The 13906-nt window shown below is 40.9% G+C and overlaps 1 protein-coding gene across 5 annotated transcripts in view; it reads left to right on the forward strand.

The window, feature by feature from the left end:
• The first annotated feature begins 5979 nt into the window (after window positions 1-5979).
• Window positions 5980-13906, forward strand: part of LOC110180214 (dynein regulatory complex subunit 3) — a 246250-nt gene continuing 238323 nt past the window's right edge. Inside the window, exons 1-2 of one of the 5 annotated variants that reach the window (XM_086829175.1) lie at window positions 6008-6195; window positions 6248-6324. In XM_086829175.1, the coding sequence (XP_086685301.1) occupies window positions 6306-6324 (19 nt within the window). In that variant the 5' untranslated portion in view covers window positions 6008-6195; window positions 6248-6305. Of the gene's footprint in view, window positions 6325-13906 lie in introns of all 5 variants that reach the window. The other 4 variants (XM_086829177.1, XM_086829174.1, XM_086829173.1 and 1 more) reach the window with 4 other exon arrangements.

The following is a 13906-nucleotide window of genomic DNA, read 5'->3' on the forward strand; positions in this document are numbered from 1 at the left end:
GGAAACGCACACAGCGTCAGTCGTGGAGTCGCAGACAGCGACGTAAAGGATACGCAGTCAACGACAAGGAGACGCGGGCAGCGTCAGTCGTGGAGTCGCAGGCAGTGACGTAGAGGAGCGCAGCTAGCGCCGAATAAGTTGACTCGCAGTCGGCAACAGGGAGACGCGGGCAGCGTTAGTTGAGTCGCAGTCGCAACAAGCAGACTCAGACAGCGTCAGCTGAAGAGTCGCAGGCAGCGACCTAATGAAGACGCAGACAGCGTCAGTCGTGAATTCGCAGGCAGCGACATAGAGGAGTGCAGTCAGCGCCGACAACAGTTGAGTCACAATCAGCGTCACAGAGACGCAGACAGCGTCATTTGAAGAGTCGCAGGCAGCGACGTAATGGAGACGCAGAAAGCGTCAGTTAAGGAGCCGCTGGCGGCGATGTAACGCCAGTCGTGTCAATGCCAGAGAGGATCCCATATTGGATCTCCTGGCGAGGATGGCAGCGTTGGAAAAGGAGCTGCAGCAGGTTTAAGCCCTGAAAAGCGTGCGCCTTTCGCAGTTGGCACGCACAGTGTAGCGTCAGGGCGGCCACCATTTTGGAGCGGTCCGCCATCAGCGACATCGATCGAGGAGACCTAATGTAACGGGGTCGCGTCGGTGCCCTATGTCGGTCGGCGTCCAGCACGCTGCCGCCACCTTGCTGTGGCCCGCCGTTCACAGTAAGCACTGCGCAGACAGCGCATGGATTCACACTACCAGGTGTGAACATCCGCACCGTGGCTTCCGTATCGCCACTTGTCGGATTCCCCACCATAATGACGTCGAACGGAATCCAAGGAGCATACGGACCACGAAAGCTCCCAGATCTGCCTATATTTAGAGGGCAGCCCGAGGAGTGGCCGATCTTCAGCAGTGCCTTCACGGAGACGACACGAGCGTATATCTGCACGGATTTGGAGAACTATCAGAGGTTGCTGAAGGCGTTAAAGAAAAACGCTCGCGACGCAGTGAAGTCGCTTTTGACTCATCCAGCGAACGTCAGCGCCGTGATAGAGCATCTGCGCTTTAGGTTAGGCCAACCGGAGCAGCTAATACGCAGTCAGCTGAAAAACGCGGTAAACACGGAGCAGCACATCGGCGCCAAGAAATGCGATCGACAGGATGATCGGCACGGATGTTGTCGAGTCTGTGGAGGACAACACGCAGTTACACACTGCAAGGAATTTATTGGAACTTCGCCACCGGACAGGTGGAGCATTGTGAGGGGGCATAGACTCTTCTTCTCATACTTACGACTGACTACATCCTGCAATGTGCATAGTGAGTGCCAGATTAATGACTGTCGCAAGTCTCACCACCGTCTGCTGTATGACGCGGACGACGAGCTAAAGCTGCAGCAACACGGTGGGTACAATCGCCACAACGAAGGGAACCAGCAGTCAGCGGTTTCCAGAAATAGCCCGGACAGGAGGTCATTGCCACGAGATGGTTACAGGGACCACGAGGCGAACCAGCAGCCCGCCATAAGCAGCCTGGAGAGAAGTGCACCGCAGGAAGCGGATGCGTAGTGCAGAGGAATTTAAGCTGCGTTGACGCCGAGGGAGACCGCCTTCTATTCCGTATACTGCCAGTAACGCTGTACGGAGCCAGTCGGACGGTGAATACGTACGCGCTCTTTGATGAAGGATCCTCCGTTACGATGATCGACGACGAACTACGGAGGAATCTGGGAGTACAAGGAGAGCGCCGACAGCTAAATATCCAATGGTTTGGAGGAAGGGTATCCAGAAAGATCACAGTGGAAATATATAATAAGTGGAGTTGGAAAGTCCACTCGCCATGTAGTGAGAAACGTGTATGCCATTTCGATCTTGGGCCTACCGATGCAGACGTTAAGCCGGAAGGATGTCCAGGGCGTGCATAAGGATGCGCGTCTGCTGATGATGCCTTACAGCAATGTGGTGCCGAAGTTGCTCATCGGAATGGATCACCGACATCTGGGATTGCCACTGAGAACAAGGCGATTTGCCAGGGAGGGACCGTATGCGGCCGCAACTAAGCTAGGCTGGGTTGTGCTCGGGCCCGTAAAGGGGCAGTTCACTTCGCCATCACCGAGGTCCTGCCTACTTGCCGTGTCGATGAATAATACGGCGGAAATCTGGAAGGACGACCATGTTAAGCTACCACAGAGCTATGAGATGGCGTACAAACGGCTGGTCAACGTCGAGAAGAAGCTGAAGCGCAATGAACAGTTAGCGCTGGAATACTGTAGGATCATCAAGGATTATGTGTCAAAAGGGCACCGAGCAGTTAGAGCTGCGCGTGTTCGTGAATTCAAGTCAATCTGCATTCGCGGCGGTGGCCTACTAGAGAGTCACATATAAGGACGACAACGTGCTGGTATGCGCAAAGACGAAGTGCGCCCCGATGAGAACGATGTCGATCCCACGGCTGGAGCTGCAGGCTGCAGTTCTTGGAACGAGACTAATGAACACTGTCAAGGAGGAGCACAGTGTGGTCATCGATGACTCGAAGACGGTGCTGAGATGGATTGTCCTGCCTTGCCCCGACGATAGTGGCGTAAGGGCATCGAGGAGGAGGCCTACACCGGAGCTGATGGAGTCGCCAGAAGTGCTACAGTGCGCATAAAGCACAATGGCCTATCTCGGACAATGATGCGATCCATCTCCAAACTTGCAGTTTTGAATTGAGTGAAGCGGTTCTTTACGGGGTCGGGCATGTCGACTATCGAATATTGTAATCGATAGGCGCAGTTGGTATATTAAGTGTCGACGAAAAAATAATGATGGATTTTGAGGCCAAGTGTGTACGAACATATTTTTATCGATAAGTTAACCGCCGAAATTGGGCATTCTTATTGTCGTGCGAAAGTAGGAGGACACACTGCGGTAAGCGCGTGTGAAACTTTAATGAAATGTAAAATTAAGGTTAAGTTCATCTTTTCGCAGAATAAAACAAACGTATTGCTTCGCATCTGCTTGTCGGCCTCGGTCCAGGGGTGTTCCCTTTAATTAGGGGTAAGTAGAGATGTGGAGCCGTTAAAGGCAAATATAAGAGACGCACGACACTGCCATATTAATGAACGGAACATTTTTACAAAAAAAATTATAACATTTTCACTTTTCAGCAGAATTTAAATTTGAGATATAGCCATTTTTATCAGTTCTCAAACGGTTTTATATAGCCATTTCACATTACTTTACAATTTCGTGGTAAATTTTATGAAAATCGGACTACTATATCATAGGAACGATCGAGAAATTAATACAATCAACATGAAAGGAAGCTAACTTTGGCACTCCGAAGTTTATATACCCTTGCATACAGAACTTCGATGACTTGGAATCCATACAATATAAAATATATATATTTATGTAATAAAACATTGAAGTAATACATGCTTTCATTTCATTCACCTATACATATTATATTTTCAGTTTTGCATTCACAGATTTGCATTTTTGCAACACATCTAGCGATCGTTTGTATGGCAGCTATGTGATACAGTAGTCCGGTTTTTTTAAGAACAATACAAAAAAATGTAGTTTAAAATAAAATAGCTATATCTCATATTTGATGAAAATGTTGTGAAAACTGAAGAAGTTATAATTTTTAATTGTATTAATTTCTCGATCGTTCCTATGCGAGCTATACGATATATTAGTCCGATTTTCATAAAATTTTACACAAAATTTTAGAATAATATAAAATGGTTATATCTCAAATTTGATTAAATTCAGTTGAGAACTGAAAATATTCTCGCCACCGCGTCAGTCTTCCGTCAACAGCCACCGCCATTCTCATTCCTCTCAAATTTCTCGATCGTTCATATGGAAGCTATATGATATATTGGTCCGATTTTCATAAAATTTCACACAAAATTGTAGAATAATATGAAACGGCTATATCTCAAATTTGATGAAAATCTTTTGAAAACTGAAAGTGTTATACTTTTTAATTGAATTATTTTCTCGATCGTTCCTATGGGAGCTATATGATATAGTCGTCAAATTTTCATAAAATTTTACACAAAATTGTAGAATAATATGATATCATAAATTTGATTAAATTCTGTTGAAAACTAAAAATGTTATAATTTTTTTTGTAAAAATTTTATATATAAAAATACATATATAAGAGTGAGAGTAAAGTTTTATTCAGCCTTAAAACTGAAAGACTAGTTTGCGTAGAAACGGACAAACGGGCGGACAGACGGACATGGCTAGATCGACTCGGCTGTTGATGCTGATCAAGAATATATATATTATATGGTTGGAGGTGACTCCTTCACTGCGTTGAAAAGTTTTGACTAAAATTATTATACCCTGCATAGGTATAATAATGCCATGTCCAGTGATTTCAACATTGCGACACTGTAGAATGAATACATTTTCTGCTTTCCACTTGCGGCCTTTTTCCACTCACGTTATTATTTTGTTTTATTTCCAGCTCCGCTGGTTGCTGCACATATTCTTTATCTTTCCTACTGCCCTAGCATGTCTGCCGAAACTTCCCTACATAGCCTCAGTCCGTTACCCGATTCTCAACTTTGGGAAACGGTTCTGTTGACGCTCAGGGCAACGGTCGAGCTGAAGAGATCTTGGCGGCGTAACCGACCCCCTTTTCGCGCCATCCTAAGTCCCCCACCGTTGGTCCTATCGGTCCAACTATCTGTATATCTATTCGATATATCTATGCCTATTTTATCCGACGTCAACGTAAAAAAATAGTCTTGCTAGATTCATGATATTCATTTGAAAAATGTGTGCGGCGAGAAACTCTGTGCAAAATCAGCATTAAATTTACTGAATGTTTTTCTATATATATCTAAAAATAATCTTACGTTCCGCTGATTAATGAATTTTTTTTGTTCACAGTTCTAATTTACATAAAGCGTTTAAAATCAAAAATTTTTAGATATATTTTGTAAAACGGTTTAAAGAATGATGTTAAATTAACACCATTGGAACAGAGGATGTTAAAAAAAGATAAGAATAATAAAAATAAGAAATATATGGTTAACTTGAAAGAAATATACGGAAATTAGAAACTGCACATATGTGTACTTATATCGCATTCTCGACCTCATACCCAGCAAGGGAAGCCCGGAGCGGGGACAGAGTGGCCGTGGAGGAGGAAGTATCCCTCTACACCGACGATTCCAAGATGACCTGTAACGTAGGGGCTGGGATCTAAGCTGAGAATTGGGGGACTGAAAAGGCGTTCAAACTCTCGGACTCAGCGACGGCCTTTCAGGCTGAGTTACTAGACATAAGGAAAGCAGCCGAACTTTTCAACGACGCCAAACTACGGATCTATCGACTATCAAATCCCTAGCTGCCGTGAAAACCAACTTGCGCCTAAGGACAGAAAGAAAGAAGTCCCTTAATAGACTTTCTGAGGTACAAGTAACCTGGGTACCGGTACATAACGAGATCCCCGGGAACAAAAAAGCAGACGAGCTAGCCCGAGCAGGCTCTGCTGGGCTAAGCACTGACATATAAATTCCGATCTCCCTAAACTTAGTCCATACAAGGATCCACGACCATTGCAAAGAGACAGTCCACAAGGAATGGTCCGGAAAGAGCGAGCACAGGAGGTCAAAGGAATGTTGAACAAGAACAAGAGAACTGCTATCAAACATCACATGGGATATTTGCAGGATCACGGCAGTCACCTTAGGACATTGGGCGATTGAAAATGGACTGCCGCACAATCCAATATGAAAGCAAACTACAGAGCGAGAGACACTGGAACATCTGCTCTATTTCTGCCCAGCGCTAACACACACGCCATCTTGGTACCTACCAGATGGAGTCGCTGGAAAGCATAGGAAAGCTGAGAGTATCGGCAGTCCTAGGCTACCTTACAGACTCAGGATGGTACTGAGAGTGATCGAGATTACAAGTAGTCAACAGAAGGAGTGAATAAAAAAAAAGCTCTAATTGTAGGCTCTAGTTTTGGGATTTTTTAAACTATCTAACATTACCTACCCCAGTGTACTTAGAAATTTAAGTCAAAGATTTTAGAAGTTTTTATAATTATTCAAATGCGCACATCAAAAAAGTTAACTAATATCACTATATTATTTGATTTTTATTTTAATCAATATGGATGGAGATACAACAAAAGTCGAAGAGCAGAAGCCGCTTTTAGACGAGGTCATTTATCCAGATATTGAGCCAGGTATCATAAATCGATCTATGATTGAAACTTCTTATATACATGAAGTTCGTAGCGGGCAGGAGCGGAAGTTACATGAACAAGAGCCAATTATATTAGATAACATAATAACGATGCGCCTGGAGTTCAAGAGTGAGTTTATTTTTTTTTAATTATTTTATTTTTATTTTAACCTAGATCAACAAGCAAGTATATTATAATGTGTTTGTAATATATATACGGGAATTTCGTAGGCTGTATTCCCTTCCAGGTGTATATCCAAAAAATGTTTAATACATAATTAAACGTTTAGTCAATGTGCACAGATATTTAAACAAACAAGAAAACCATTTAACGATGTATGATAGAACTAAAAAACTAAAAAGAACTATTAGCAACTTGTTTGATTCAGTTTAAATCTCATTAATCGACTCGAAATGCGTTCACCGAAAAGTTCGGTTAAGTTTTGGGTATTGCCAGAAGTCACAGAGTCAGATAAGGAAAATACACTTGTTGCGGAACGTTACGCGTCGAATTTTTGCCGAAATGGCCAAAAGACTCTTGACTTTTTCTTGGCCCAAATGGTCTTTCCTTCTGATATTTCGATCATAACACTAAAAGTACTCTACAGTAAGACCTCTAGAACAACCGGCGTTGCAAAAATCAAGAAATTCATGATCGGAAAACGCAGAATCTTTTCGATAGGATTTCAAATCTGCTTCCCAAATAATTATGGGAAATTTTAAGATATAAAGAGTAAAAGTTGATATTTTTTTGGTGTTTTGCATAATCAAGAATAATATTGGAAAATTTGTCAACTTTTAGCTAATATTACTGAAAAAAAGGTAGATCATAGATACATTCATAAGCTGTAAACATAAAATACAAATAAATCGTATAGCTAAATTGCTACTTCCCAAGTATCCATTTTATATATTTTTTTGGCTAAAGTAGTCATTAAAAACTAACGAAAGCCATCGACAATACTAGTACTATTACCTTTGGGGATATTTCCTTAACCAATGTCAATGTCAATGTCGGCAACGTCGATCTGCAGTAATGCAACGCCAAAAAAACCAAAAACAAACTCATGGTAAACAAGAAAGGAAGCTAACTTCGGTACGCAAAAGTTTGTATAGTCTTGCAGACTTCAGTTCGATCACTAGAAATTAATACAACTTAAATTATATATTTCAATATCTAACGATCGCTTGTATGACAGCTATTTGATATAGTCGTCCGATTTTCATAAAATTAAAATCAAAACTATAGAATAATAAGAAAGTGCTATATCTCAAATTTGATGAAAATATGTTGAAAACTGAAATGTTATAGTTTTAATTGTATTCATTTCTCGATCTTACCTACATACTTCAGTTGTATGGTTTAGCAATCTTATTTTCATTAAATAATACACAAACTTTTAGAATAAAATAAATGACTATATGTCAAGTTTGATAAAAATCTGTTGAAAATTAAAAATGTTATAATTTTGTTTGTTTTCCGATCGGTCCAATGGCAGGTATATAATATAGTTGTCCGATCCAACATATATACGAGTGAGAGTATTTAGAAGACTAACTGCAAAGTTTCATTCAGATTATTTCACAACTGAGAGACTTCTTTGCGTAGAAACGGCCAGACGGACATGGCTATATCAAAGATTGTATAAGTATAAGTTATAAAGTCTTTGGTATAGCGTTGAGAGAGAGAGAGAGAAATAAGGCGGTGGACAAATCAATTTTGACCATAAATTCATTAAGCTCTAATTTGTTGGATGCGCCTTAACGACAGCTTTTTATACCCTTGCAGGGTATTCTTATTTCTGGCACATCCGACCATTTAAAATATTTATATTCTTGATCACCATTAACAGCCAGGTCGATATAGCCATGTCCGTCTGTCCGTCTGTCCGTTTCTACGCAAACTAGTCTCTCAGTCTTGAAGCTATCTGAATGAAACTTTGTATTTAGTCTTCTATACACTCTTACTCGTACAAACGTCGGAACGGGCCGGATCGGACAACTATTGCATATAGCAGCGAAAGGAATAATCGGAAAATTAAAAAAAAAAAATATTATAACTTTTTCAGTTTTCAACAGAATTTGATAAAATTTAAGGTATACGCATTTTATATTACTTTACAATGTTGTGTAAAATTTTTTGAAAATCGTACTTCGATATCATATAGCTCCCATAGCAACGATAGAGAAATTAATAAAATTAAATATTATAACCTTTTCAGTTTTCAACTGAATTTCATCAAATTTAAGTTAGAGCTATTTCATACTATTCTAAAATTTTGTGTTAAATTTTATGAAAATCGGACAATATCCTATAGGTGCCATACAAACGATCGTTAGATATAGAGGAGTAATGCAGTTCTGTGAATGTAAAACTGTAGATATAATATGAATCGGTGAATGAAATGAAAGCAGGTATTACTCTATTGTTTTTTAACATAAACATATATTATTTATATTGCATTGATTCCTAGTCATCGAAGTTAAATTTGCAAGGGTATATAAACTTCTGCGTGCTGAAGTCAGCTTCCTTTCTTATTGTGTTTAAGTTATTTATTTTTGGTTTTTGAGTAAGTTTTTACACCGTTCGATTTAAGTGAATTCGGGTTTTTTCATAAAAAAAGGACGTCGCGATTTGAAGGAAAACACTAAACGAAGCTTTATTTAGCTTGCCGAAGTTTTTATACCCTTGCAGATTGTAATTCGATCATTAATAATTAATAAATTATAAATTTTCAATATTTATTAAAAAAAAATAAACAAAGTAATGCCTGCTTTCATAATAAGTAAAAAAATGCCTATAAATATTTTGATAAATAATCTAATTTTTTTTTTTTTATTTCTTGATTGTTTCTATGGCATCTATATTTTAGAATAAAATATAATAGCCATATTAAAATATATGAAAATATGTTGCAAACTGAAAGTTATAATTATAAAGTAATAATACATTTTTTCTAAAAATTTACAGCGCCAGTTTAAGAACGCAACTCCATGTTGGGCTAGATGCCCCTCCTCCAGTGGAACGCCTCCTCAGCACAATCATCCAGTGGTTGGGTCCTTCCCAGGTCCTCCAGAATTCCCTTGACCGTCCAGTTTTCGCCAACGTGCTGCGACCAAGTCCATCAAGGCTTTCAAGATCTGTATACAGGGGGCAAAAACACAATAAGTCCATGCATGAATCTCTATATTTGCATGCTCAGGGGTCTCCCATGCAGAAATGCATTTAACGACCCATGCCCTGTAAGTAGGAAGAACGCCGTCATCGAGAACCCATTTTGGGTCTCTATAGATCAACTCGGTGATAAACTCGCCATTCACGCGGAGGCACCCACTTTCGGTACACTTTCTGCGGCCTCGGCAAATCTTATAGACGCGCCACCATGGATCATCAGAATAATTTCCCTGAAGGGGTTTTAACCCAGATGAAGTCGGCAGAGGCACGCTTCAGTAACATCGTCATAACAACGCCGGGCATCGTGGAGTCGGCGTCAAGGTCTCCGGACTTCGCGCCTTGCAGCGCACAGGTTGGCGGATCACCAACGTCCTCCTGCTGGGCGATCCAGGCGCTATTCTTCTCAGCGCAATATCGCACACGTCAAAGGAGCTATGCTCTCGACTGCGTTCGTGGTTCGTGGTTCGGCCACTAATAATGTTGTGATAACTCGACTCCCACACGACCACACTCTACTCAGATGTGGCCTCATAGATGCTGCCTCATTGATGATTGTGACGTCGACATCACTACGAGCTCTGTAGTTGTCGAACGTGTACACCTCGGTTGACTCATTTAGGGTGTCAGTTCTTGCCTCCAGCATCCATTTAGACAGCAGCTCATCCCAGCTCAAAAAAGCAGGGTTCGGAAATTTTTTTTTATTTGAAAGCTGGAATCGTTTGCCCATGTTTGGCCACCCTTAATTTTTTTTTGCCCACGTCCAGTTTTAAAAATATTCGACTTTTCGAAAAACCCAAAGTTGACTTTTTTCAAATTTTTTGTTTGGAAATCGCAATAACATAGTTTGCCCACGTTTGTCCACCCTTTAGAATTTTGAAAAAACTTTAAGTTTAGAAAATTTTCGAAATTGTATTGGGAAATTTTAAATTTTGAAAATTTTAAAACTGGAATCGTTTGCCCATTTGTTGCCCATGTTTGCCCACCTTTTACTTTTTTTGGCCCACGTCCAGTTTTGAAAGTAATCAATTTTGAAAATTTTTCAAAATTATAACGCATTTAAAATTAAACAAGAAAGGAAGCTAACTTAGGCATGCCGAAGTTTATATATCCTTGCAGATAGAACTTCTATGAATAGGAATCCATACAATATAAATTATATATGTTTGTGTTAAAAAACAATGAAGTAATACCTGCTTTCATTCATTCACCTATACATATTATATTTGCAGTTTTCCATTCACAGACTTGCATTTTTTCTCTACATCAAACGATCGTTTGTATGGCACCTATATGATATAGTCGTCCGATTTTCATAAAATTTGACACAAAATGTAAGACTAATATAAAATGGCAATACCTCAAATTTGATGAAAATCAGCTGAAAACTGGAAAAGTTATAAATTTAATTGTATTAATTTCTCGATCGTTCCTATGGGAGCTATATGATTTAGTAGTCTGATTTTCATAAAATTTTATGCAAAATTGTAGAGTATAGTTAAATGGCTATATCTCAAATTTGATCCAATTCTATTGAAAACTGAACAAGTTAAAATTTTGTTTGTAACAATTTTCCGATCATTCCTATGGCAGCTATATGATAAAGTCGTCCGATCCGGCCCGTTCCGACATATATACGAGTGAAAGTATAAAGAAGGCTAACTACAAAGTTTCATTCAGATAGCTTCAAAACTGAGAGACTAGTTTGCGTAGAAACGGACAGACGGACAGAAGGACAGACGGACAGACGGACATGGCTAGATCGACTCGGCTGTTGATCCTGATCAAGAAGATATATACTTTATATAGTCGGAGGTGCCTCCTTCTCTGCGTTGCAAACTTCTGACTGAAATTATAATACCCTGCAAGGGTATAAAAATATCGTTGCCCTCCCTCTAAAACTAAATATTTTTAACAAAATACGTTTGCCATTGTCTTAAAACTGAATATTATCGTTTGCCCACCCCTTAATTTTAAATATTTGTATTAAAAAACGTTTGCCCATGTCTTAAAACTAAATAATATTGTTTAATCCCTAATATTGGTGGCAGAAGTACTTGTTACGAAAAAAAAAAACAAACAAATATTACAAAATTATTATAAAATCTGGTCATCAACAAAACATGATACAATTTTCAAAATTCTAAAGGGTGGGCAAACGATGTTATTGCGATTTCAAAAAAAAAAAATTTTGAAAAAAGTCAAGTTTTTTGAAAAATGATGAACATTTTCAAAGTCGAATATTTTAAAAACTGGACGTGGGCAAAAAAAAGTAAAGGGTGGGCAAACATGGGCAAACTATTCCGGCTTTCAAATTAAAAAAAAAAATTCCGAACCCATCTTCTTTGAGCTGCTCATCCCGACTATAGTTAGCTTGCCCCTCGGCATGCCGAGAGTTTGCTAAACCACATGGGGGTACAATGCATTCACGTCGAGGCCCAGGGTTGCGGTGTTCTGCAGGCCTGCGACAGAACCGCATTCATGTACCGAATGTACGGTTCCAAGGGTACATCGAACTGTCAGTCCGCCGAGCAAAGGAAAATTGAGGAAGTTTCCCTTTAACGACCAGACATACACCAAACTCATTGGTGAGGGTCTCCATTGGCGTGCAGATGGACTCCGAGCTCGATGATCGCAGCTCGGCCTCGGCCACAGTTCACTTGGGTGAAGCTAAACATTAATGTCTAGCTTGCAACCTCACTAGCACTGCGCCATAGAATGACCACGCGCTCGTGAGCATGCGATTCCCCGAGGGTTGCCCTTTATGCTGGCAGTTCCAGCAGTCCACCAGATTCGGTGAGCCATTGTTGTCCGCACTGGCGGTAGACGTTCGCCTTCTGTCTGCACTCTCGAACCTTGTGGTCGAGTTCCACGTACCTATGGCAAGCTTAAGTGTTGACCTGTGCTTGTAGACCCTGCCTACATCGAGCTTCGTTATAGCCCTGTTATTGCCCTCCAATGTCCCGTTGACAGTGATACCGTCAGTCGCAAACCAGGGCTTGGTCACCAGTTGAACGACCTTCTTGTACTCTGCCGCTGACATCTCATAGTCGAAGATTTTTTTCCAGGACCCCTTTCATGAACTCCTCTGGGCCAATTGCGGTGTTCACGTCGTACACCACAATTTTTCCCTTCTCGGCGGCGTTTCTTGCCACGATCAGCCCCACTTCGGCGAACTTTTTAGAATTCACCACTTTTTGGAGCTCGCCAACTGAGAGTCGCACTATCACCACGTTGAAGCTCTCGACTTCGTCCACCCTGACTTCGAGGGTGGGCGCCACCATGGTCCTGACCTTTTCAGCAATCGCTTTTTCCGAATACGCTGTGTCATCGCACTTAACGATGGCTGACCACATGTCATGCACCTATGTGGCACGCTGGTTGCAACTGGTAGGAACGTCCGCAGCAGCCAACGCCGCAGCTTGGTTTGCGTTGGAGCAGAGCTCTTTGAGGCAAAGCCGTCTTTTACGAAATCTCCGCTATCCGAGCTATCGCTCTTCATTTCACTTACCAGCTCCACCTGTTATCTGTGTTGGTAAGGTTTTAGCTTGGACCAGACCACAGACCACTTGCCAGTACACAAACCTGCGTAGAGGAGGAATGAACCGCGTTCAATAGGTAACCTAAAAGTCCTAATACAACACGTGCTCTGTTTGTGCAATTATTTGCAAAAATAAATTTGCAATTAATTGCCAAACAACAATGTTTCCACTTGCGAAAATTTATACACTATCTCCGCGAAGCATTCAACAACCGACTTCACTTATATAAGTTTATTTCGCAAGGAAACACAGTTTTTCCGCTGTAAGATTAAGAGCGCACCGAAAACACGCCCGTCGTCTATCCATTCATGAGCGTCGCTGAAGTACCGATATAATGGCCATCTGAACTATCTTTTCTGTTTAATGATGAAAACAAATCATTTTAACCTTCGAGGAATGCAACGATGTTGAATTCCTCTGTGTGAAGCTATCTATCAAAGGTAGCTCAATTTTTATTACCTGTTCCTACATACCTCCACTGTCGGAACTTCCTATTTATTGGAATCACCTTTCCGCTATTCAGATGGTTTCCAGTAGACTTTTGGATACAGACCAGTTGGTAGTTCTTGGAGATTTTAATATCCCTGGTGCTATTTGATGCTCGAATAATTCCACCAATACTCTCAATACACCTACACAACATGACTTTATCGCTGGCTTGTTTGACATTTCGCTGTCTCAAGTCAACCATGTTCGAAATTCCTTACAGCGCTTGCTCGATCTTTGCTTCGTCTCTGATCCTGCGAGAGTCAGTTTAGCAAGGGTGGCGCCTCTGACGCAACCCGAAGATCCTTATCATCCAACTTTCGATGTGACTCTTGATATTGGGTGTGACGTACAGCATATTTCTGACCGTCCAGCCAATAAAGTCCTATGTTTTCGCAAAACGGACTTTGAACGGCTGAATAATTTTATAAACGAGTTCAATTGGTCCGATCTATACATGTGCACTGACATGGCAGTTGCCGTTGATATTTTTTACAGTGCCATGAATTCAT

The sequence above is a fragment of the Drosophila serrata genome, unplaced genomic scaffold (genome assembly GCF_035046125.1).
Source record: "Drosophila serrata isolate PLE 108 unplaced genomic scaffold, ASM3504612v1 contig_187, whole genome shotgun sequence".
Taxonomy (NCBI): Eukaryota; Metazoa; Arthropoda; class Insecta; order Diptera; family Drosophilidae; genus Drosophila; species Drosophila serrata.